General features: G+C 37.6%; 1 protein-coding gene across 1 annotated transcript in view; it reads left to right on the top strand.

The window, feature by feature from the left end:
• LOC128623843 (myomegalin) overlaps nt 1-25,914 on the top strand; it is an 84,270-nt gene that overhangs the window by 5,138 nt on the left and 53,218 nt on the right. The window contains exons 2-7 of the mRNA XM_053650972.1: nt 5,123-5,178; nt 5,547-5,614; nt 11,383-11,493; nt 21,280-21,356; nt 25,164-25,287; nt 25,426-25,586. Coding sequence (XP_053506947.1) covers nt 5,123-5,178; nt 5,547-5,614; nt 11,383-11,493; nt 21,280-21,356; nt 25,164-25,287; nt 25,426-25,586 — 597 coding nt within the window. The remainder of the gene's footprint in view (nt 1-5,122; nt 5,179-5,546; nt 5,615-11,382; nt 11,494-21,279; nt 21,357-25,163; nt 25,288-25,425; nt 25,587-25,914) is intronic.

Raw genomic sequence — 25,914 nt, 5'->3', positions numbered from 1 at the left:
TCTGGTCTGCTAAGTTAAACTGTCCCAATTTATCTGCATTCACCCCATCTATACTTCCAGATAAATGCAACGTCTTGTTTGAATAAATATGTTAAATATCTATATTACTAAATGTATTAAAGTGGCATAATTGATGTCTCCATTTTGAAAGATAACTCCAAACATTCCGGCAGATAAAGTTGTCTGTGGATCTGTGAGGATTTGTTTAGATTTGTTTCTACGAAGAAAAAGAGGGTAACATTTAAAATCAGTAGTCTTTTGTAAAAAAAAAAAAACAAAAAAAAACAACAAAACAGTTGTTTGAGATCCGGTAATTGTTGTTCTCCTTTTTTTTAAGGTGACGGAGCAATTCAGTTAACTGTTAATGTGGAGCCCAGGATCTTTTTCAATAGGTCTTTTATTCACAGTGTTATGCGAGCAATCATTGCTATTGCTATTAAACAGCATCCCACTGGTTTCACACTGCTGTGTCACAATGCAGGTCTCAGTCGATGATAATCAGCTGAAATGCAGTGCAATGCTTTGGATGCCATTATTTTAAAATCCTTTTCCTGTAGTTTATTGCATCCGTTTTGCGACTTCTTTTAGACAACTGGGTCAGTTTAAATGATATGACCAAATCAATCGATGATTCTTGAGTGTGTTTTCTAATCATTCAGTACGTTTACATGGACAGCAATAATCCGATATTAACCCGATTAAGACAATACTCTGATTAAGAAACTACCATGTAAACAGCAATTTTTTATTACCTTAATCCGATTAAAGTCATACGTGAAGTAAACACAAATCGAATTAAGACATGTGGAGTATTCCTGTTTTAGTCACATTATGGAAGTGCATTACAGACATGTACACACCTTAATCACACTATTAACATCGTGTGGGAGTTTTCACCGCATTTTGTGACGACATGATCACACACGGCGGCGCTCAACCGTTTGACGGCAAACGAGAGTACGGCTGCGTCCGAAACCGCGTACTTACCTACTATATAGTAGGAGAAATACATGCATCTCAGCTACTATATAGACGGTAAGTACGCAGTTTGGGACGCAGCCCACGGCTTCAAGCAGTCGTCTATTTGCACGTACAGCATGACAAATAATTAACTGCACTTGAAGCATTCGTAAAAATTAAAAATAAAAACACCCAAAACTGTATACGGTGACATAACGAAGACCAACTGTATGTTGATGCGTGAAATTCAGGAGGCAATGTCTGACGGCGTGGCGCGGTAACGTAATGATGTGTGCCGTTAATCGATCTATGTTCTATAACATGTAAAACGGGAACATGAAAGGAATATTTTAAAAGCGACTCATGTAAACACCTTAATCACAATATTGTCTTACTCAGAATAAGGTCAGTAATTAGATAAATGCTGTCCATGTAAACGTAGTCAGTGTGTCGGGATGCATTCTTGTATTTGGAGTGCTACATGGTAATGATATAAGAAGTCTCACTGTATAACTCTGAGCAGAGTGCTTCCAGATGCTGACCTACTTCATCTAGCCTACTTTTTTATATTCAAATTCCCACCATGCAACATGCATTGTTATAAAACTGAAGAAAACCCATCAGACAGGCCTTCTTTCTTTTAATTAGCATGAGTTATTCGTTTTTTCTTTTTCTTTTATATTATGCCCTGTTGATTTTTTTTGGACTTTTTAACTACAACCCCAATTCCAAAAAAGTTGGGACGCTGGGTAAAATGTAAATAAAAACAGAATGCAATTTTTTGCAAATATCATAAACCCAATATGTTCTTCACAATAGAACATAGAAAACATATCAAATGTTTAAACTGAGGAAATGTACCATTTTAAAGGAAAAAAATAAGGTAATATCGAATTTGATGGCAGCAACATCTCAAAAAAGTTGGGACGGGGCAACAAAAGGCTGGAAAATTAAGTGTTAGCAAAAAGAAACAGCCGGAGGAACATTTTGCAACTAATTAGGTTAATTGGCAACAGGTCTGTAACATGATTGGGTATGAAAAGAGTTTCTTAGAGAGGCAGAGTCTCTCAAAAGTAAAGATGGGCAGAGGTTGCAATTGCACTATGAAAAATTGTGTACAATTTGTGGAACAACTTCAGAATAATGTTCCTCAACATAAAATTGTGAAGACTATGAATATCCCATCATCTACAGTTCATAATATCATCAAAAGATTCCGAGAATCTGGAGACAAGGTTGAAAATCAATATTGCATGCCCGTGATCTTTGGGGCCCTCGGGCAGCACTGCATTAAAAACAGGCATGATTCTGTAATGGAAATCAATGCATGGGCTCAGAAACACCTCCAGAACAGAACAGTTCGCCGTGCCATCCACAAATGCTAGTTAAAGCTCTATCATGCAAAGAAGAAGCCATATGTGAACATGATCCAGAAACGCCGGCCGTCTTCTCTGAGCCAAAGCTCATTTAAAATGGACTGAGGCGAAGTGGAAAACTGTCCTGTGGTCAGACAAATCAAACTTTGAAATTCTTTTTGGAAACCATGGACACTGCGTCCTCTAATCTAAAGAGGACTAAAGAGGAGAGGGACCATCTTGCTTTTTATCAGCGCTCAGTCCAAAAGACTGCATCTCTGATGGTACAGGGTGCGTTAGTGCCTATGGAATGGGCAGCTTGCACATCTGGAAAGGCAACATCAATGCTGAAAGGTATACACAGGTTTTAAAGCAACATACTGCATGCTTTCATCCAGATTCCATCCCATCTTTACTTCTGAGAGACTGCCTCTCTTAGATATTCTTTTTATACCCAATCATGTTACTGATCTGTTGCCAATTAACCTAATTAGTTGCAAAATGTTCGTCCAGCTGTTTCTTTTTAGTAACAACTTTTTTGAGACGTGTTGCGGCCATCAAATTGAAAATGACCTTATTTTTCCCTTAAAATGGTACATTTCCTCAGTTTAAACGTTTGATATGTTTTCTATGTTCTATTGTGAATAACGTGGGTTTATGAGGTTTGCAAATCATCGCATTCTGGTTTTATTTACATTTTACACAGTGTCCCAACTTTTTTGGAATTGAGGTTGTAACCTTTGGACTATTATGTAAATTACATCAGCCTTAGAAGTCTCACACCTATGTATTATCTGATGTATATTGTACTCAGACATCGTTGTCTTAGCCTCACACACTCTTGATATCTAGAAGCTATAGTAAGGAACACTGTTTTCAGGTTGTTGCACAAAGACTGTATTTGTTGTATCACCATATGCACGACCGCAAAAACAATGACCCCCGATGGCTCAATTGCAATGCCAGTCAAATGACCTCTTCTTGTAAAAGTAGGCTGTACTTGGATATGTTATGTGACAAAAGCAGACTGTTTTGTGAGTTTATGACCTAGCGTGCTTTGCATGATGTAATAAAACAGGCTTGAGTATGTAAAGGCTTTGTCTGACAATTCTGTGATATTAAGATATTCAACATAACACACATTTAGCCAGATAGAACCTTATGAATACAACATTTCATATTGTTGTTGGTGACCAGAACAATATCGTATCTTTTCCATTCTTGTGTTCTTAACCCTAACTTGATGTTTGATAAGTTTTTATGGCATGATCTCTGTGTCTCAATTCTGAAGGTCTCTAGTTTGTGTCACGATGTCTCTGAACAAGAACAGATAGAATTGTTTTCTGTTCTTGGAATGTGTTGCTTTACGAGCACCGAATCGCACCCGCCCTTCTCCTTCTCTCTCTCGGCTCCTCTTATTATTATCTGGTAGAATACACGTCTTTAGTATCACTCGAACCTACATAATAGATGCTTGATCTATTTGATCTGTGACCTGTTCCAATCGACATTTATCATTCTTTATCAATAGTTCCTAACTAAGGTAAAACTAAGGTAGCTTTCACTGAACGTGGTATCGGTGTGACTTCTTCCCGGGCCCAGATGAGAGGGAATCATTCACTGCGGTCCAAATTTTGGTTTTGACTGGTATCAGACAAGAACTTAACAATGTTCATAAACCGAAGGGGAAAAAAAAACAATTCATTAATTTTACACAGGCCTAATATAATAAGATATAATAAGCTAGTATGTGTGGAAAGCTATAGGCCTGGCAGCTGTGTTTGTATCGATGAGGACATGTTCACACACACGCACAGAGGTTATGGAATTTGACGGACCATTTGTGCTTTATAAGTTACCAAAAGTTGTTATTATTGAAATAAGTCCAAATGCATTGATACACACTGTCAATGTCAAATAATGTAGCAAATTCCCTAAGTAAAAATACATAGCACATCCTAGCACATTCCTTTCCCTAGTCTGTGTTAGCTAACTAAGTTGATTTCCATTAACGGTCACGAGTACAGTGCAACAGCAAACAGGTTTGGTGAACTGTCTAATGGATACATCAACATAATGCAGTTTCATGTTAAGAAAATGTTTACCGAAAGTTTTATTTACCTTCTTTCTTCATTTCTTAACTAAAGCAATGTAACATTACAACCTGTGCTGCCAGTTATAGATTGAATCAAAGCATGCCAGATGTCATCTTGATCTAAAAACATTTGAGAGTTGGAAATTAAGATGTAGGGGTAAACTAAACCAAACCTGCTCTATAAGAAAGAATATGAAACGTGCATAGTTTCAAATTGTTTATATATTTTGCCACATGAAGCTGCGTACACAAACATCATTGGATGGCGCTGGATGACTTTCATAATTTACATGACTCCTCATTATCGAACGTAGAAAGACGCACTAATAATAAACACCAATAAATATGGAAGCACCATCGCTTTATGATTATTCATGTACCGAATAATCACCGGATTAACATTTCTGTTCAGTTAAGGATGTTTATGGTTTTGGTTGCGTTTTTGTTCCTAGCAAAATACAGCTTGAAGCTTCGTGAATTTGAGCTTGTAATGCTTGAATTGATTCCAAATTGTTATCTAGATATTTACTTTAGTAGATTTGCTTATTTATGTCTGTAGAAATGTCCTTCCGTTATTTCTGCTGTAGATGACACGGAAGCTGAATCTCTGTTTGTTTCTTCATCGCACCTCTGCTTAGTGATATGGGAAATACCTGTTTCTACAGTTGTGTGTGTATGTATGTGTGTGTTGATCTGTTTGTTATGTTTTCAGGGAATGCATTGTCGATCAACAGGGCAATGTGTGCAGGAACACTGGTCACGTGACAGGTAAGAAACATTCAAACAGAGTATCACAGATATACATAATCCTGATTTTTCTTTTTTCTTTTCTTTTGTGGCTAAGCCTCTCAGTCTCAGACATCTTGTTTTGTGCACTTTTCCGGCCACAAGCTTCAGAATCTTGAAGCACCATTATCCGGAGGGAACACAACATTTTGAAATAGTTTTTTTTTTGGAGAAAGATATAGCCGAAGGATTGAGGGGAAAAAAAGTGCACAAAATTCTGTTTTAAGACTTTACGATAGAGTTTCGTTTGAAACAGTTCCTGACCAGTGAAAACCATCACCTCTGTTCGCTCCTGATGTGTGTATTTTTATTACCTGCTTTGTTGACTCGTTTTTTTTTTTCTTTTCCAGATTATCTGAGTGATGACACAGAGAAAGCACCATCGCTTCAAGCTCACACACTGAGAGAATTTGAACAGGTAAGCCTTTTAAATCTTTTTAATCCTTTTTTTTATTAAGAAATATTCAAACGAAAATGAAACCCTGTTCCATAAAGGCATAACTGCAATAGTTTTTAATCTGTGTCTAAACACGCTACGATATGAGGCATCTTTCAACAACACATTATTCAAAAATAGTCTAGATTGAAAAACCATACAGTACAGTGCAAATGTTTGCATCCCCCGTGTTTTCTGGAGGACTGAAAGAAAAATACATATATTGTGTGTGTGTGTGTGTGTGTGTGTGTGTGTGTGTGTGTGTGTGTATATGTATATATATATATATATATATATATATATATATATATATATATATATATATATATATATATATATATATATATACACACATATATATATACATACATATATACATACATATATATGTATATATATATGTATATATATGTGTGTATATATATATATATATATGTATATGTATGTGTGTGTGTGTGTGTATATGTGGATGCATTCTGGGCAGAAGTACAACACAAAACATAAAACAGGAAAAGAACCAAAAGTGAAGAAATAAAGTAAAATAAATCTGGCAGAATTATTAAATTTTACGATATATCTGACCAGTTTTTTTTTACTTGATAATGAAGGAACACTTACAGTATGAATCCTAACAGTTAGGTTATGCAAACCTTTACACCGAGTCATTGTTAAAGGAAACCCATGGAAAATTTGGGTTTGTTATTGGGTTTGTTTATTTTTTTTATTGTAAGATTTTGGGTTGCCGCCACCCTGTGGACATGTGTGAGATTTCTCTTCAACAGAGTTGATTATCCTGCTTTTATTAGATCCAACAGACTGAAATTGTACAAAGAGTAGTATTTTACATAGTAAATGTCTAATATGTAAAAGAAAAACCTGTTTGTATAATCAACAGAATGACCGATAGATCTCTGAAGCAGTATGATCAGTGAGTTAATCTTAAATATAATCTTAAATACAAAATACATCAACTCGAGTGATTCTGTGATGGCTGATTGCGACTCTTCCGTGTTCTTGGCAGCACTGTTTCAAGGGTCAGGTAGTTGCTTTATAAGCTGATCTGTTTTTGGAATTTTGTCCTTTCTTGTAGAAAAATGCTATTGCGAAAAACTTCCGGAAGAACATTTCGTAACGTGGGTTTTGTTATGTCCTTCTCCAATGTGCAGATTAAGCTATGCTGCGAGTACCAAGTCAAAACACATTTAAAGAATTTAAAGCTCCTTTTAATGCCTAATGACATCAGTAATAGTCCTGATAGACGGATCCTGAGGAGAATTACGTTGCCTCAGTATTATAGAAGCATTATAAGAATACAAAACTATTATGCACATCAATGTGACTGTCATAAGTGTACCAAGTGACTGGGCAAAATGACATCAACTGCTCCAGCTCAGGTCCAGCTCTGCTTGCTGTCTAGCTTGCTATCTTAAATTCAGCTTAGAGAATAAAATTATTTCCTCTGGTTGCTTCTGATGTGTTTATTTTTTATTACCAGGTCTGTGTTGTCTGTGCATTTTGTTCTTCAAACGTTTAAAAAGCATAGCTAAGTAAAACACCGAGCAATAAATATATGCAGTATGAGCATGTTTAAAGTACAAAAATACAGAGAAACACACAGACCCATCAATAGCCCAACTATAATGAATTCTCACTAGAGGTGTAACGATACACTCCAGTCGTGATTCGATTCATCAAACTGGCTGCATGATTCAGTTCCATCTGATTCTCAGATTATTTTGAACAAAATTTTAATGATGAAAAGTTAAAAAAAAATTCTGAATCGTAAACAGTGTAAAACAATGTGCGTTTTTTGTATAAACCTAATTAAATTTTAAAAATTGCTGTGAACGGAGGTTAAAAATCGTAAACAAAATGTACTGCAGGTTCACCATATCTTAAAACTAACTAAATAAATTGATAAATTCTCCCCAAAATATTGATTGAATAGAAAGATGTGTCTTTGAAAATGAACAGCTGAAAGATAATGAGTTCCATGACAGAAATAGAGCTCCAAAGTCAGCTAAAATGGCTACCGTATAGAAAATGGATGGGTTGATGAATGGATGCGTTATGTAGATAGGGACCTCTGGTGTTCAAACAGTACAACTGCACTGGATGCGTATTTAATAAAATGCTGATGTCTAATAGGTGATTCGTACATTTCCATGATACATTTTTATGCATTACAATGCAAAGTGTCACGATGCATTGTTACACCCCTACTTCTCACAACTGGGTAATGATACAAATTCCACAATGAGGTTAAATTGGCTGACTATCCTATAGGTATAGTTTTCCACCGAAATAGAGAACGAAAAAATTACTTCTTGTTGAACAGTCATCAGTCAATTTTCTTCTTATAGCATTACATTAACTCTTACTCTGACTGCCATTTGTTTAGATGCTCACTTTCTGTCACACTTTCTCCCCTGATTGGCTTTGGCTCTTGTCTGTCATCATATGGTCAGACTTATTTGAAGCCTAAAGTTGAGTCTTGACGTATGTTTTATGTATCCGAGCTGGCATATGATGTACAAACAAAATATTTAGAAATGTACTGCCAATTCCAACCCAACCTCTCTGACACAGCACTGTAAATTACTATTGCAAGATTGTCATAGCATCTTATTATAGAATAAGTTTTGCCACCATATTAGTATAGAGTTATTAAAAATTTTTTATTTTGGAGTCGATGGATGGAGAACACGTTGTTGTTTTAGCAGCTGTGTTCTAGATGTTCCCTCAAGCTAGACCAGATGATGTCATTTTCTCCATGATGGTAAGAGACTCGGCCCAGCCCTGATCAATTATTTAGACCCTGCTACAGACTGGATGATGTCATGCTAAATAGGCTGTTTTTTGTGCACAGCGTGCTCTTAAAGCTTTAGAGACTCTGTGAACAATGATGTATATCATGAAATCATGGGGACTCTTTCTTGAAGCTATCATTTAACAGGATTGATTGGTCAAATGTCATATATGCAATATATTTGTCTAAATCACTTTCATGCACCATATTATACATTGTTATCTAAATACAAAATTAGTACAAGGGTGGATGATACCAACTCAAATGTATGATGTTTTCCACCACTCAGACAATATTATATAAGATAGCACAAGATCCAATTATTATTACATTTAGATGACTCGTTATATTTACATTTTATACACGCCCATAAATCAACTGTTAAATAAACGATACAAGTCTTCTGTTTCAGTTTGCACTTGATAGATTAGATATTAGAGATCAGAGTTTTATTGACATATATCTAGCCATATACAGGTATACAGTAGAATGAAATCTTGTTCTCCAAGGCCTTGGTGCAGTAGTACTGACAGACAGCAGTGGACACGCTTGACACCATGTAGTGCCAAAGGGTTTTTTTTTTCCAGTAGAGGGCAGCAAATTGGTGAAATGGAAGACCATCTATGCCCATTTCAAAGTTCACCTGTCAAGTGTAAATTCTTGTGTAAATGTTTCAATATTGTGTCACACTTTTTCGAGTGTATATGTGAATTATTTGAGCTTTTAAATGCCATGTATTGTTTTGTAGACAGGATTGTTACACCTGTATAGTCTCAGCCCCAACATCTGCCTAAGAGGTTTTGTGCACTTTTCTGGCCGCAAGCTTCAGGAGTTTTCAATGTTGCACTCCGATTGGCTCTGGTTTCAAAACAAAACAGGACAACAAACTTTTAAAGCCTGGGCCATGATGAGCTTTTTTGAGCAAGAAAAAAAACTCAGTTTGTTTAAAATGGATATTGGAAAGTAAATCAGATAATCTTTTGTGTTTGAGAGTGGGTTATAGGAAAAGTTCTGTAGCTGGTCATTTGCAGTGCCAGTCAAATGACTTGTTTATGTGAAAGATACCAGATTCTAGTGAGAGCTGGAAGTCTGGCTAGCAAGTTCTTCACTTTTATACCAATATAACACCAACTAATAATGGAAATGAAAATTCAGACTGGGAAAAACAGACAAAGGAAACACTTATAGTCTATAGGATTCGAACAGTGTAATGTTATTGATTTGTTTGGTGCAGGTTTGAGGTGCCAAGGCCTCATGTGTCAGTAGAGGCTTTTACCTCAGTCTGATGTGTTACGCTGAGGGAGTATCAGTCTACGGCGCTGATGCTGTCTGCTGAAAATGGCTCCATTAGTCTCTCAGTGAACGTTAGATACCACACAGACATACTCCTCCAGGATCAATGACTGAGAGTTGGGAATTGATCGTTCAAGATCTCCCAGCTGTGGCCCCCATTCATAAGCTGTAAGAAGAGAAGCAGCACATACGCATTCATTATGATTCCCATCCGTTTGTTATTTGTTCGAGGAATATAAAGCTTCTGTAAGAAATGCCCTGCATCCAGATACCACTATCTGCTGCCGTATTGAATCTTCTGTCCTGTATGCTCACAAGAGTAACACGAGGAAGCTCCAGGAGATCTGTTGCACCTGTTCTGAAATAGCAGAGCAGCCACTGGTTCTCTTGTGAGATTAGATTCCGATTCTCTGCTTCAGAAGGCCTGGTTACAATCATAATTACACACTCACCACCTGGCAGATGGGTTAAACCAGTGCCTCTTAATTTGTCTGACCTTCACCATGTTCTCTGTCATTATGGTTCTGGATTACTGTATTGCTTAGTATCCAAATCCAGTAAATAGCACGCTGCTGGTCTCACTGCCACTGCCGTCAGTACCATTTATATGAGATCAACTTTCTTGACATATCCTCTGTAGTGTTAATGGTGCGGTCAATGATTTTTTTAAAAAAAAGTCAGAACATTTAATACTTAATACATAACACTTGTTAAAATGTTCCTCACAGTTTAGCTGCTGTCTGCTAAGAGGAAACATTCTGGTTTCTGTGTGCGACAGAGACTCTGTAAACAGGAGAACACAAGCGTTGTGGACCAAAAATATCCAACCAGTCAAGACACTGAGGCATCTCTACCTGACTGTCAATCATGTTGCCAGTCAATTTAGCAACCTCCATTTTCCTGCAATAGTTTTCAGGCATTCTAGGCGTATGTTTTCTTTTGATGGAGTGTCAAAATAACTAGGTTTAGCTACTTTCCGAAATAGATCTATTCTGAAATAGAAGTTATTGTACACATTTTGATATAATGGAAAAAAAAAAAACCCAAAACAATAGCTCATCAGATTGTAAATGAAATAATATAGGAATGGAGAGACTCTTTGATTTTAGCATGTTTCTTGAACTGCACCATCCATCTTCCCTCCTTCTCTCCTTCTCTTACTGTGTACGTATCTCTCTCTCTCTCTCTCTCTCTCTCTCTCTCTCTCTCTCTCTCGGGTGATCAATTTACATATTGCTGGTGAATTTGATCTTGTAGGCCAGTCATTTAGCTAGGCACAGATTCCTGGGATACCTCCCCCTGAGTAAAAAAAGCCCCAGTCCTCCCCTCCCCGCCCCAGAACACATTATGACTGCACAATGGACACAGCTCTGAGACTTAGGGCCATCTCTCTGGCCCTTTAACAACCTTTTTTTTGGGGGGGGGTGTTTTTCTTTACCAAATGTATGTTCGTGCATATCGATTAAATATGGGGCTATAAATTTAAATCGTGCCGTAGTTTAGTTTATCCATACAGTCGTTTTTATTGTATTTAGTGCGTGTTGCAATGTTGTCGAGCTGAGAGTGACGGGGGGGCAAACGATGCCCCCCGAGGTGAAGACACACACACACCCCGGACATGTCTAACAGTTACCGCACTCTCTCACAGCACCTCACTGACCTGAAGAAGGAGAACTTCAGCCTCAAGCTGCGCATCTACTTCCTGGAAGAAAGGATCCAGCAGAAGTACGAGAACAACAGTGATGATGTCTACCGAACGGTGAGTGGCCTAAAGTTGGATGTGGGAATGTATCTGTGGGCGTCTGTTGATTCAGGATAGTGACCCGCGGTTTTTTTCCTGCATGCTTTTGTATACCGGAGCAAAAAGTATGGATAAAATCGGAGCTCATATATAATGTCTTCTGAGTCGTAGTCAAACACACTGAAGCTCTCCTGCAGTATTTTAAGAGGATAGATGTTCTTGAAATCTAAACATCTTCTAACATTCTAGGTCCTTTAGCATTATAGCAGGTCTTTATTCACCTTCTTTCCATTTGCGTTACATAAATCGGCACGGATTTTACCAGCAGCTCATTATGCGATGTGAACATGATGACCATCATGAAAAAATACATTCCTCCCACCTGGTTGTTAGGCAACAGGATTGTGATTTGTCTGGCTGTGATTTGTTTCTTTATCTTCTTATCCATACAATATGAATAAACAACATGACTAATCACATTAAGCATAAGTCATCATAAGGACAGGTAGGAAACAGAACAATAATCAGCTTGAATATTTGTGTAGTATTACCAGATTGGAGTAATAATCAGTCTAACATGTTTGTGATGGTTTGCCCTTGAACAAAGACATGGATGAAAACAAAGACATGGACAAAGACATGGATGAATGCAGGAATGAAACTGTTGTTCTTCATAGGTGCTTCATAGATGTATTAATTAATATATAATCAAAATTTTAGATGATTGGTTGGCAACAATATATCACTCATTTATAAATCAACCTCACTGATAATGCTACCTTGTCTGTTTGAGGCTTCAGTGTGTGTTAGAGCGGTTATATCGGACCGCAGGGAGTCATATTCACATTCCAGAAATGATCTTGTGTTTTTCGGTGTAGCAGATATTACTCCAGGAACGCTCCTGGAATACCGTGAATCTATTTCCGGAATTTGAGGTGTATTGCGTGATTCAGTTTGACTGGACATTTTATGATAACGTTAAATGGTCGCTTTTGGTGCTTGATGGTAGGATACTATTATAAACACGGTGAACTTGTGTGCAAATTTCTCAGCATAAAAGTCATCTTACTCTAACAAGTGAACATCTCTTCAATAATATAGTCAAATGTATCTCGTATTTCTTATAATAAGATTACGATAAACCAAAAATAAAATCATTATTATTCATTTTCAAGATTGAGATTCAGAAGTCTTGTTCTGTTGGCAGATCATTTTGCTTCTTTCTAGAAATAAATGCTTAAAATGGGCAAAATTATCTGCCAGATCATTTTAAATAAGACCGTTTCAATCGTGAAATGAGTACAATTGGCTTGAAATCGGTTTAATAATCTTATATTTGGTTTATTGTAATCTTATAATTAGGAATACCAGATAAATGTGACTATTGACTATTCAAGGTATTTGTGCTTACTATGATGTCATGTTTTACAGTGTATATTTAGTTCTGGAAGGAGGTTCTTCTGCATGTATCCCAACCACAAATTGAGTCTGGTTAGCTCCAAATGTGAAAAGGGAAAAATTGCATTTAAAGACCGCGGTGAAGGAGCATCATGGTCATTCAAGCCGGTATCTGATTACAAACTGAACTGATTAGGATTATGTCATTTTTGCTTCAGCATGGAGCTATCCAGCTCAAAGATTGACATTCACTGTGTGTGGAAATCACACTTGCACGTAGACAGAGTGTTTTAATCAACACATTTTTTTGGACTGTTTAACAGAATTCAGTCGCTGTGACATCCGATGTGTTTTTTCCCAGACCGTCACACATATGTACCTTATTGAACATCAGATGATGGTGGATTCTAAGTGGTGGAATGAACTTCCAACCACAATCCAAACAGCAGAATCTGTCACTATCTTCAAAAAACAGCTAAAGACCCGTGAACACCTAACTAACCCATAAAATGCCAACCCCACATTATCCTTAAAAAAACACCTACTCTGGCACTTACACCTCTACTCTGCACACTTTGCTTTTCTAGAACTCAATTATAAATCTTGTGCATGGTAGCACTACTTGTACTGTTCTCCAATTGATGCATCACTTTGCTTGTATTTCCTCATTTGTAAGTCACTTTGGATAAAAGCATCTGCTAAATGAATAAATGTAAAGCTTTAATATATTCAATTGCTTTGCTTGTCTAAGATTGGTTGTTTATAAAGTTTATAAATGACATTTAAAGAGCATTTAAGGATGTATAAATATGGATGATGCATGATATAACTACTGTTTATGCTCACGTAAAGGCGTTTGAGCTGTTTTTAAACGTCTATCTCGTGATATGATATCAGAGGCTATTTAAAACCCTGAGCAGTCTTTAGGAACCTCTACTGGTATAACAACTCTAGCAACCTCTCCTTTGCTTTTCCAAACATTAGGTAGTAATGTTTTGGGGAGTTTGGTGTGTTTTTTTTTTTTTTTTTTTTTTTTTTTTCCTGCAATAGTCAACTGAAAAATTGTAAATGAGCTTGCTTGTAGATCTCCTATATGGCGTATGGTATTGTATCGTATTGTTTGAGACAAGACTCTCGATTCTATGCACCTGAGTATCAACCAATACATTCAACAGACTTCCTGAAAAAGTAGACTATTTGTCATACAATATTGCTTATATTAGGTGAGGTGTAATAAAAATTTGAAGTTAATCAAGCCCACTACAGGGGTTTAAAATGAAAAAAAACAATAAAACGCTTTTCCTAAGCATGCTGTTAGCCGAGTGGCTAGTATACTAGCGTATTAGCGTGTGGGAAAACGGCAACGAACTGGAAGATTGTCTCAAATCCTTACAGTCTGGAGAATGGAAGCACTTGGGCCAATGAATTTGGACCAAAATATTAGAGTGGGCTAAATCTGCCATATAATATTACCATACACCAGCACTTAAGCCCAAGTGCTCCCATTCTCCAGAACTGTTTCACAAGAACAGTGCGTTTTGGATATTATATACATCGAATATTGGAGGATGAAGTTTAACCAACTGGCCAAAAGCAATCAGACCATAATCCTGGCTACTGGCACTATCACGGAGTCTGCCTAGCAATCCTCACAGCAAGGTGACTCCAATATGCAGCTGCTGTCTGTGTATGTGCGTTTGCATACACACAGTCCTCTCTTACATAATATATTGATAGATGAGCCAATTATCAGACAAAGCCAGACATGACAGAAATTGTCTCCACTCTTGTGACATCTATATCATTTATCAGCAAGCCTCACGAAATCCCGGTTCATCTCCCATAATCCCCATAAACAGCATGTCCTGCTCTTATCCATACAGACCCACATTCACCACTTCTGGTCCTTTCAGCTGAATGGAATTATTGATGCCAGTGATGCACATAAGTATAAACATAAAGTATAAACATAAGCACTACAGTATAAACAGTATAAAAAGGCTTTAAGGCGGGGGATTACAGTAGTAATGCTTGATTCTGTATAAATCCAAATCACTTGTCCAATTTATCCATTAATTTAAATTCTAGACCATAAACTTGCTGTATAAGGTTAATCCGTAGATTTATGAATTTATCACATAGGATTGTGGAACACTCCTCATGGGACATTCTGTCATTTTAAATGAGTTTCTCAGAAAAAAAATGCTTGGGAAGTGAAACCTGTTCACCAGAGTGCATTGGAAATGAAAATCCTGACACGATTCTGCAAATTTATCTGATTGAAATCAGCTGATTTTGAGATGTTCTATGGAAATTGGAATTAGGACATTCTTGCTTGCTTTACATAGTGTTACAAATTTGATCATTTCTATCTCTGTAACTTTAACAGATCATCATGTATTCAGTTCCGTAGGCCTGCAGTTGAATCCTGTTTTGATCATGTTCACGATATTTGGGTTCCTCAGTTAATTGCCCATAATCTACTGCAGTATTGGTGAGTTAACTTTAAATATAAGTGTTTAAGTATTACCTCTACTGCGATCAATCATAATTTCTCAATTCATACAGTTTACGTGTCTGGTTTGGTAACTAGCAACCTATTTATTTAGAGCAGGCTTACTATTATTATTATTATTATTATTATTATTATTATTATTATTATTATTATTCTGTTCCAAAGATTTATTCATTTTATTAAATATAGCTTAAAAAAAATTAGAAGTGATAAAATGTAATAAAACTATTTGCAACAAAAAAAAAGATATCTTAGTTAAGATATCTTGAATAAAGGAAAATGTATCTAATATTTATCTTTATAAGATTATTATATAAGAACCATCAAGCTGAAATCTAGACATATGAACCGATTCCATGTTTAAAATAGTCTTATTCCATCGGCGGATCATTTTGCTTCTTTCAAGAAAAAAACTGCTAGCAGTAAATAGAATTATCCGCCGATACGATAAGACTTTTTCAAGCTTGAAATGGTTAAAAATCTAGAAATAATCATCTAATAGTAATAGAAAGTGAAATGTTAGCTGTATTTTCCTATATATAAGATATTTTACTTGCTAAGATAGTATTGTTTGTAGTGAGGTGTACATTCAAGAAAATAACATTGATTATACATTTTAAAACTATTTTAACCAGCCAGCCTTATCGTTACAACTTCAGTGCAGTTTCACATTATAAAATATACAAAGTTTATAATACATTTGTTAATGTTGTAGAGGAAAACAATCACTGACGGTTCATATTCCTATATATTTAGTTTAATAGTAAGTAATATGCTGTAGAGCCCGTGTGTGTGTGCGCGCGCAATGGGATATAGTCCTCTGCCTGCTCAGTATTTGTGTTCTTGAATACGTATGGCCCTGCTTTTGACCCCTGTCCCTCAGCAAGTAATCACAGGGCCTCATTTCACCATCCAGAAGTGTCTGCTTAAAATGATTTCTGTCTCTATGGGCTGAGGGACATAAACAGTAGTGTGTGTGTGTGTGTGTGTGTGTGTGTGTGTGTGTGTGTGTGTGTGTGTGTGTGTCTGTGTCTGTGTTTGTCTGTGTGTTTTTGTGTGTTTGTGTGTGCTTTAATATGATTTACCTAAGAGTCACCACATCATATCTTATGATTACCATTGAGATTGTATGAGAAGTGTCTTTTAAGATGAATTTAAAGTGTCTTTAAGGACGAGTGCGTTCCCGGGACATTAAGAGTGCGTTATAAATTCTTGCATTAAGAGCATATCTTTGTACAAGACCAGCATGGCATTTTCCAAACAGGACCCTTTCATACAGCCTCCAGTACATACAGCTGTCATCTAGAACAGTGTGTTTGGTTTGTTTCTGTGAATTGCCAAAGGACCAAAATGTCCTAGCTTTGTAGCTTTGTATAAAAAGAAAAAAGAAAATAAAAAAAGTCCTGACCATGTAAAAAGTGCTTTTTATGCAGCTCTTTTTTTTTTTTTAATGAAACAGAAAGGGTAAAACCATGTCTTTGTTGCTGAAGTTAAGGTTAGGTTTAGATTTAGCTATTATGTGTAGAAAATACATAGTACACTAGTACAGATAGGTAATCAGATATATGCCATATAGTGTCCATGTGTCTGTGTGTGTGCGTGCGTGTGTGTGGGCGTGTGTGCGGTGGAGTAGGGTTGGGAGCGTTTAGGGGGACCGACTGTCCCTGAAAGAATAGGAATATCTGACAGATTTGACCTTGTGGGGACATTTGGCTGCTTTTTTCTTCTACTTTGCATAAAGTGCAGCTTTCATTAAAAAAAAAAGCACCAAAATGTTTCCTTTTGGTTACTTAGATTAATGTAAGGGTTGCATTTAGGTGTATGCATAGCAACAATTGGCTAATTTTGTCAGGAAGGTCCTCACATGGATAATAAGAGGAGTGTGTGTGCGTGTGTGTGTTTGTGTTCTTGAAATGGTTGCTATATAGTGCATGTTGCTCACTGTGTGCGTGACAATGTGTGTATGAGTTAGTGTGTTGAATATGTGCATAGGAATGTGTGTGTGGCACTGCCAGAGTGCTCGTGAAGGTCAGCAGCAGTAAACACCATCAACCTCAGCCTTCTGCTCTTCTGCCCATACACACTCGCCTCTCACATTACGCTCCGTGCCTGCAGTGAGGACGTGTACTGTAATGTCCTGAATTTCAGCTCAGCGTCAGTTCACCTACTATCTACACCTTTTCCTCGACTGATGTCAAGTTTCCCAGCGAATCCAGTTTATTTGTCCAAATGCACATCTACACTGTGTACCAATACTGTAAAAAAGACTAAATAAAATACAGTGCGCAAAGTCAGTGTAGTATGGTGTACGCATGCTTGTGCAGCTTTTCCTGCCTCTGTTTGAGTATGTGTTTGCCTGGATGTGATGTGATTGCACTGTGTTCATGCAATTGCCTGTCCACCGTGTGTGTGTGTGTGTGTGTGTGTGTGTGTGTTTTAAAAGCAGGTAAGTGGACAGCAGCTGTCGAGGTCCGGTTCTCGGTCAGTGCCAGGACCACATTTCTCTGTGCTAAATATAACCTGCGTGACAGCAGTGAAAGATGCCACAGCTTTCCGTTAACTCCACTCTGCTTAATCACAAGCTTTAGCTGAGCAGACCACACACATTCATAGACACACACACTCACAAATAAAACATCTTCATATTATTGAAGGACCATAAGCACAACTGCATGCAACTGTATTACTATAAAATCACATATACACACTGATATGTACTGGAGTATATATTAACTTTTACATGCACCAGGATTATTATAACTAAAGCAAAAACATTGTTTTGAGAGCAAAAGGAGGCTCTATTATATTTATATTATTGTAAAATAATATACTAAAATTAGGCTTCAACTAAACAAAAATATGGAGCCATGAGGTGGAGGCAGCTGGATGCAAATCTGAGCCATTTATTACTAAAAATCAAAACGCAGGGCACACAGAGTATTTGTATGTTACATATGGCCTCCCATATTATGTGAAATAAAATGAAGCACAGTCATGACTTGATTTTTATTTTCGTTTGACCATTTAGCGGTCATATGACATTAATTCTTGTTTGGTCGAAAGCGAAAGAACCCAAAACATGCAGTGTCTATTCATGCATTGCTGTCTGAAACCCTCTTTCAGTCCTCTTTCAATTACCCTCAGAACCGAAATTACTAAAAGCAAATCTGAAAAATTTTAACTAAAATAGATAATACATTTCTCCTAACAAAATAACATTTAAAAAGCAATAAAGATGAAACGAGATTAATGAATTAAAGATGAAACTAACAATAAAAAGCTGTAAGGAATAAAGAAGGAAAGATGTGCTGTGCTGTAGGACAACAATACTTTATTATTTTAGCACAATAATCAACAGGACAATAATACATCATTATTGTAGGACAATAATCAACAGGACAATAATACATCATTATTGTAGGACAATAATCAACAGGACAATAAAACATCATTATTGTAGGACAATAATCAACAGGACAATAATACATCATTATTGTAGGACAACAATGGGGTGAGATGTGGCCCATTGCAAAGTTAGTGTTAAAACCTTGAAGTTGATTATTTTCCAAAAACTGAGCATCCAGAAAGTTCTTTTGCCTTGTTTTGCTTCAAAACTAACATTATTTATTTATTTTTTTAAAGAACAAGACAGCATACTTTTTGCAACAAAACTACTAATCTAGAAGATAACTCAACACCTGAGCAATCGGGATGAAGAACTCAACAGCGCTGTGGTACAATACACAATAATACACGATTTAAAATATGTATTTAAAACTATAATGGGATATATGATAAAGAAAGAAAAATTGTAAGGTACAGAAGCTCACGCTCACAGACCCTCGCAATGCAAACTGCTGCTCGTATCTCCTGTTTCGTCAGCGCATGCATGCCTTCCCTCATGAAGATTCATTAAGGCAGAAACTGTGTGCTCAGCAGGGCTTCCTCTTTCTCATGTGGAGAGTGAAAATCTCTTGCAGTTTCATCCACAGACCCACAATCCCCTCACACTTCACAAGTGCCCCCTGCCTTGAATCTCTGATTTCTCACTGTTAACCCAGTCACAGGTCATTTGTTGCATTGCGTGCTGTATGTAAAGATCAGTTTCTATGCGTAACCTCCCGTTACAACGTGTAGGAATGTGTATACACTATCTCATTACCTGAGATTATGCTTACTTGAAAAAACAACAACTACTATAACAGTAGTATAATCATGCAAATCAGAAAGGCATGTTAAGGGTTAAGGTCCTTGTAATGTATATGTGACCAATAAAGACTCATTATCATAAAAAAAAGAATTTAAAAAAAGGGGGAAGTGTTGGGTTAGCGGTTAAGGCTCTGGGTTACTGATCGGAATTTCGAGGTTCAAGCCCCAGCACTGCCAAGTTGCCACTGTTGGGCCCTTGAGCAAGGCCCTTAACCCTTTCTGCTCCAAGGGCACTGTATCATGTCTGACCCCAACCTCCTAACATGCTGGGATATGCAAAAAAATAAATTTCACTGTGCTGTAATATATTTATGTGACCAATAAAGACTCATAACTGTAAGTCTAAATGATTGATGATTAAATTAAGTTAAATGTGTAAATGACGATTTAATAACCAAACCTATTGTGCATAGTGTATAAAGGATAATATAATGAAATGGTTCTTTTGTCTGTTTGTTTTTTTTAAAATAATATTTGTTCAGCATGGGCTGTATTGCATTAAGTTAATTACAGACTGCCTCTAAGCAGATTCCACTCCAAGGGAAGGTGTTAGAACAAGCTGATCCCCCAAAACGGCTTAATTATGGTCATAGGGACAATTCATCTCTGTCTCATCAATACGTGGATAATACCACCTGAAGTGACATTCGATCAACCGTTTTACGGCATACAAGAGAGCACGGCTGTGTCCGAAACCGCGTACTTACCTACTATATAGTGGGTGAAATACATGTGTTTCGGCTACTATATAATAAATAAGTCCACGGATTCCGACGCAGCCCACGGCTTCAAGCAGTCATCTATTTGCATGTACAGCATGACAAATAATTAAATGCACTTGAAGCTTTCGTAAAATTAAACAAGAAACACCCAAAATTGTATACGGTACCATAACGAAGACCAACTGTATGTTGATGCGTGAAATTCTGGAGGGACGTCGGACGGCGTGGCGCGGTGATGTAATGATGTGTGCCATTAATTGCTCTATGTTCTTTAACATGTAAAACAGGAGCATGAAAGGAATAATCTAAAAGCAACTCATATAAACACCTTAATCAGAATATTGTCTTATTCAGAATAAGGTCAATAATTACATTATTGCTGTCCATGTAAACGTAGTCGCTGTCTTGCACGCAACTCTGTTCCTGAACATAAGTGCATTTTTATTGCATCATACTGGTTTCTAGCGAGGAGCAGTATTAAGTCCAGTTTTAAGTGTCTGACAGTCTGATGTAACCACGATATGCATGCTGAAATGTATGTTTTGTGCTGTAAATACACTCAGAAACTGCGGAAAGTCCTTTGAAAATAGCTTAAGCATGTGTGTAACTCAACTCTGAATACGAGGAACTTTCCCATGCATCAATTTTACCAACTCTGTTTAATTTGACTCAGGGAAAAAAAAAAAGAAAAATCCAATCGCTGTTATGATCGATTCATTTGAGGTAATCAAAGCATTACAAAACTTTGGAATTATAAGTTTATATCTGACAAATCTGTGACTTAAATCTATTAAGCCAATATCTCAATAAGGTCAAAGCACATTTAATTAACATACGGTTATAAAGCGTCTCGCATATTTTCACTGGCATTTAAATAACATGTTTATGACGCGCCTAATTAATTTGAAAGTTTTGAGTGTTAATTAAAGTTTCATTTCAGTGTTTTTGTGTTGATTGCAGAACATCGAGCTGAAGGTGGAGGTTGAGAGCTTGAAGCAGGAGTTACAGGAGAAACAGCAGCTTCTTGACAAAGCTCTGTGAGTCTCTTTCTGTCTACCATCTGTTAGTCTGTGTCTCTGTCTATGTCTTTCTACTTATCTGTACAACTGTAGAACATGTAACAAGTTTCACAGCACAAAAGGTTAAATAGTTTTGTTGAAAGAGGTCAGATGCATTCAGCATCTGCTTGTTTGTTGCTACATAGTAGCTGTAGGCAGTAGAATTAATTTTAATGAGGCATGATAAATAATACAGCAAATTTTCATATATCATTAAATATAGTTGTCCTTTTTACACACTATATAACAGCTTAATAAGTGGTGTATTCATCATTCAGCATTCCAGCTGACCTTGGGTCACTTCTCACTTTATTAGACAGTGTTAAAGCATTTAATCGATTCCGAGAAGTGTTTATATGTCCTTATGGCTGTAAAGAGTGATAAGCAGGGAAATAATTCGGTGATCCAGACACACAAGACAGATGCAGGCTGTTTGTCTCCATCCGAGAAACATACGGTGGACTGATGGCTCATTAAAGGTGCTTTTACGCCGGACAATGCATCTCGGATAATAATGTTTCATTGCTATTTCCACTGCCGAGTGAGCTGTGGCATACTTAAATACCCATGCTGAATGTAGTTATCTTTCTTACACGCCGAGCCAGGACATACGGGTGGAGGTATAAAAATAGTTCAGACCATCGATTGATCAAACCACATCATCCGAGAATCGTCCTGGCTGGAATGACTTTTCTACAGTGAAAAACCACGGATTTGCCATGGTTAAGTTAAATGGCTTTTTATTCACGTTGTTTGTCCTCTGCATAGGGTATAACATAATACCGTTGTACTTAGTGCAAATTAGAACGACATTCCAGATTCAGCCTGGAATTCCCGGTGTTTCGTTGTATTTATTGTATTTTATTTTAACGTTTCTTTATATTTTCACTAGGAATCTGACATACGGCCGGAATTTGGATAGTCCTGGGTTTGGAGTCGTCATTGAACCCCGTTGCGGTGCTGTTAAGCGGAAAAGCACTATAAGTCTGATCGATCGGATTAATACTGATCAGTCCAAGAAGAGCACGCCATGCGCACACACACACACACACACACACACACACACACACACTCACACTCACACTCTCCAGTTACAGTGAGCAGTTGGAAAATGGAACACACACTCGACTCACGTGTCAACCAAGTAGTCGTATGGGATGATCTTGGCAGGAAGCTGAGGGCAACACCGATAGATACAGAAATAGAAATAAAACCAAAGAGGAGGAGGAAGAAAGAATGTAAGGATGTATAGAGATATGAGATATACCACCATAAGGAAAGAAATACAGAAAAATGAACAGATGAAGAAGATGGGGAGGGGGGGGGGGATGACACAGTTTAGGAAGTCTAAAAAATTTGATTGAATCTGTTTAAGAATGAACGATGGGTCGATTTGACAGGATCGAAGATGACAATTCATGTGATTTTCTTAAATACCTACCCACTAGCTGTGACTAACAATCAGCAGAAGAACTGATTTATACTGCTACATAAATATTGCTACATAAATATTGTAGTGCAGACTTGGGGGTTTATGGGTAAGCGAGGCACTCGGAGACAAACTAATGTGTTGGTTGATGGGAACATATGTCCGATTACATATCCGCAAACGTTATGACAAATCGTCATGCAGGTTTTATTCACCCAAAACTACAGTCATGCTATTGTGGCATATGCGAATATAAAGCTGTGGCCAACAGGATTGCACACCCTGCTTCCTTTTTTAATTCGAACATACTCCCAGTAAAGACGTAGCAACACACAGATACAAGCTCCACCAAATATTGCAGAGTTCGCTTGATTTTGCGATTGCGAAATTCTAGAGGGACTGCATAGTAGCAAAGTTATTATACATTATTGTACCAGTTACTTCATAACCGCTTACTATCTACAAACTCTATCAGACTCGATAAGGACATTTTATCTAAAGAATATCTGAAATATTCTACATACTGTCAGTCATATACCATACAAAAATAATGGCTGTCCCCAGATCTCCAAAAAAAAGTGATGTAGCTCTTGGCCTCTGGATTTAAATGAACCCTTATTATATAAATCTCAGGTTGCCAGACCATGAGCTCACCACATACCCCAACACCATCACTTCACCTCATCCATTTTTTTTTTTTCTGTTACACCCCCACCTTTCTTTTTTTGCCGTACTTTGAACAAAATAAATTGTTAGATAACAACATAGACGGCAATCTGTACTGGGGAGCTCATAATGTGTACATAATGTAATGTGCTTATTTAATTGAACTTAATTTCAGTAAAATTGACAAAATGATTCAAATGATTGTCACTGAATAAAATGACAACACGTTTTATGCCATGGTGATACAGTTACAGCTACAGATTGTAAATAAATGTTTGTTAAATATAAGTGCTGGCTCTACAGTAACAGCTGGAGAAATACTCATCCATGGTAGGTGTGAGTGGACAGTCGTTATCCCGGTTTAAAACCAGCACATTTATACACACAGTGACAGACACAGTGGCGTGGGCCATTTTGGGAGTCCCATCCCTGCAAAAATGAGTCCATCTGTGTGTGTGTGTTTGTGTGTGTCTCGATGTACAAGCCGTAGCTATTCTAAGACATGATGACAGACATTTAAACATGGAAAATTTAAAGCCATCCTCTGCTTCGGGTTGACTGAAGACATCCTCGGGTGATGGGGCACACCTTCTTCGTTACCTGTGCCGCTTGCGATCCCCCGATTTAATTCTAAAGACCATAGTATCGTGGTGTATAAAAATTTCAGGCAAACTCTTCAGGAATGTCGGGTAAATTAGGGTCGGATTTAAACCCACCAGGCTTGGTCAGCCAACTGACTCTATCATCTGAACATATGCATGAGATTCCACAGATCTACACTTACAGAAAAACGAAAAAAAAAAACGAGATATCCAGAGCAAGCCATTTGTTCTTAAAGCAGCTGTAGCTTTATGTATACAGTGCATAGCTGTGGGTGTTGGAATGACCAGGGATGGCTGGTATAAATGGGCTAGCAGGGCTAAGCCCTTCTGTCTTTCAAAGATAAATAGACATCATCAGGTTAAGGTTTCATTTTTTGCATCCACACCAGATTATTTGCTCTTAACAAATGTCTTAAGGCAGGTTATTTTGGACTTTTGTGGAATCAAGTGCCACCACTAGGCATAAAGAAAATACACAGGATGGTAGAAGCAAGGAAGGGGCTGATTTCTTTATAGCCCAGACTGTAACTTCATGCAGTCTATCAGCTATCAGTTACAGTTATGTCAGGGGATTAAACAGATTGAAACGCTTCCTAGGTTTTATGCATTTGGCTTGCACATCACCAACACTGATTGAGAAGGCGCATTTGAAATACAGTAACGAGTGTAAGGAATGTGAACAAGGTGGATTATGTACTTTATCATCGTCCCATCCCATCCCCCCAAATGTCTTTGAAGGACAAACTGCAATTACACAGATTAAGCGCACACTGCGCACTAATACGACAGAAGCGTAAACAGAAGTTTAGTGTTTTTGGTTTGAACAAAAGTTTTATCTTGACCATATTAGGCATTCAGAGGAAACATGACATGAAGCCAGTGGAGCATTATAGATTTGATGTACTATTAGAAATCATGAAGAAAACCCTCGGGGAGAGTGGAGATTGCTCAGCCCAAAGAGCTTCATTGTCGAGGCACTGAGAGTTAGCCCTTCGGTCTAATAGCATGAGCAGCCGTTAATGGGACACGTGTTGTAGACATTTTTGAAAACAAAGCAGGATGACCCGCCCATGCCATTGTTTCCGATAGGACAACAGCGGAGAGCCTGACCAATAACAATGAAGCAGAGCTGCAGCGTTGCTGTGAGGCGAGACAGCAGGAGATCGACCACGTGCAGCAGGTCCTGCAGACCAAGATACAACTCCTGCAGGAGGTAGAGACGCATTCTCACACGTGTGTATATACACACACACACACACACATGCAGTTGTACAGGTGCTGATCATACTGAAGACCATAACTGTATTAATGACGATGATGATGACGATGATGATGATGCTATGTATGGCAGGAGGCTCAGTTAGCACGGAGCGAGGCTGAACGCATGGCCAGTCTTGCAGAATCCTGCTCCCAGCATCCCCCTGTCACCATGGAGCCCATCACCAAGGAGATGTCTGTTGCTAAGAGCTCCAAACCTCCCATACTGCTGCCTGACAACAGAGATAGCAAAAGGTAAGAGAAAAGGAGAGAGTTGTTATAACTGAGTTGTTCTCTCTGACCTACAGTCTGAGGCAATTTAAAATAGTTCTCCCTCTAAAAATAACCCAATACCCCCACAACACATGCACTTTCTCTCTCTCTCTCTCTCTCTCTCTCTCTCTCTCTCTGTCTCTCTCCACTAAACAAAACCTAGAGCTCTATTAAAACTATATTAAAAGCAGCATGTCTAAAGTGTTGAATGAATTTTTAGCCTCTTAATTTTTAGCCTCTTAAACTATCTTGAGCTGGAGTTAATCCACAGACCACAGTGAAGAAAAAAAAAGCGATCTAGCACGAAGAT

This window comes from Ictalurus furcatus, chromosome 20 (assembly GCF_023375685.1).
Source record: "Ictalurus furcatus strain D&B chromosome 20, Billie_1.0, whole genome shotgun sequence".
Lineage (NCBI taxonomy): Eukaryota > Metazoa > Chordata > Actinopteri > Siluriformes > Ictaluridae > Ictalurus > Ictalurus furcatus.
This window is presented reverse-complemented; position numbering and strand designations above follow the sequence as displayed.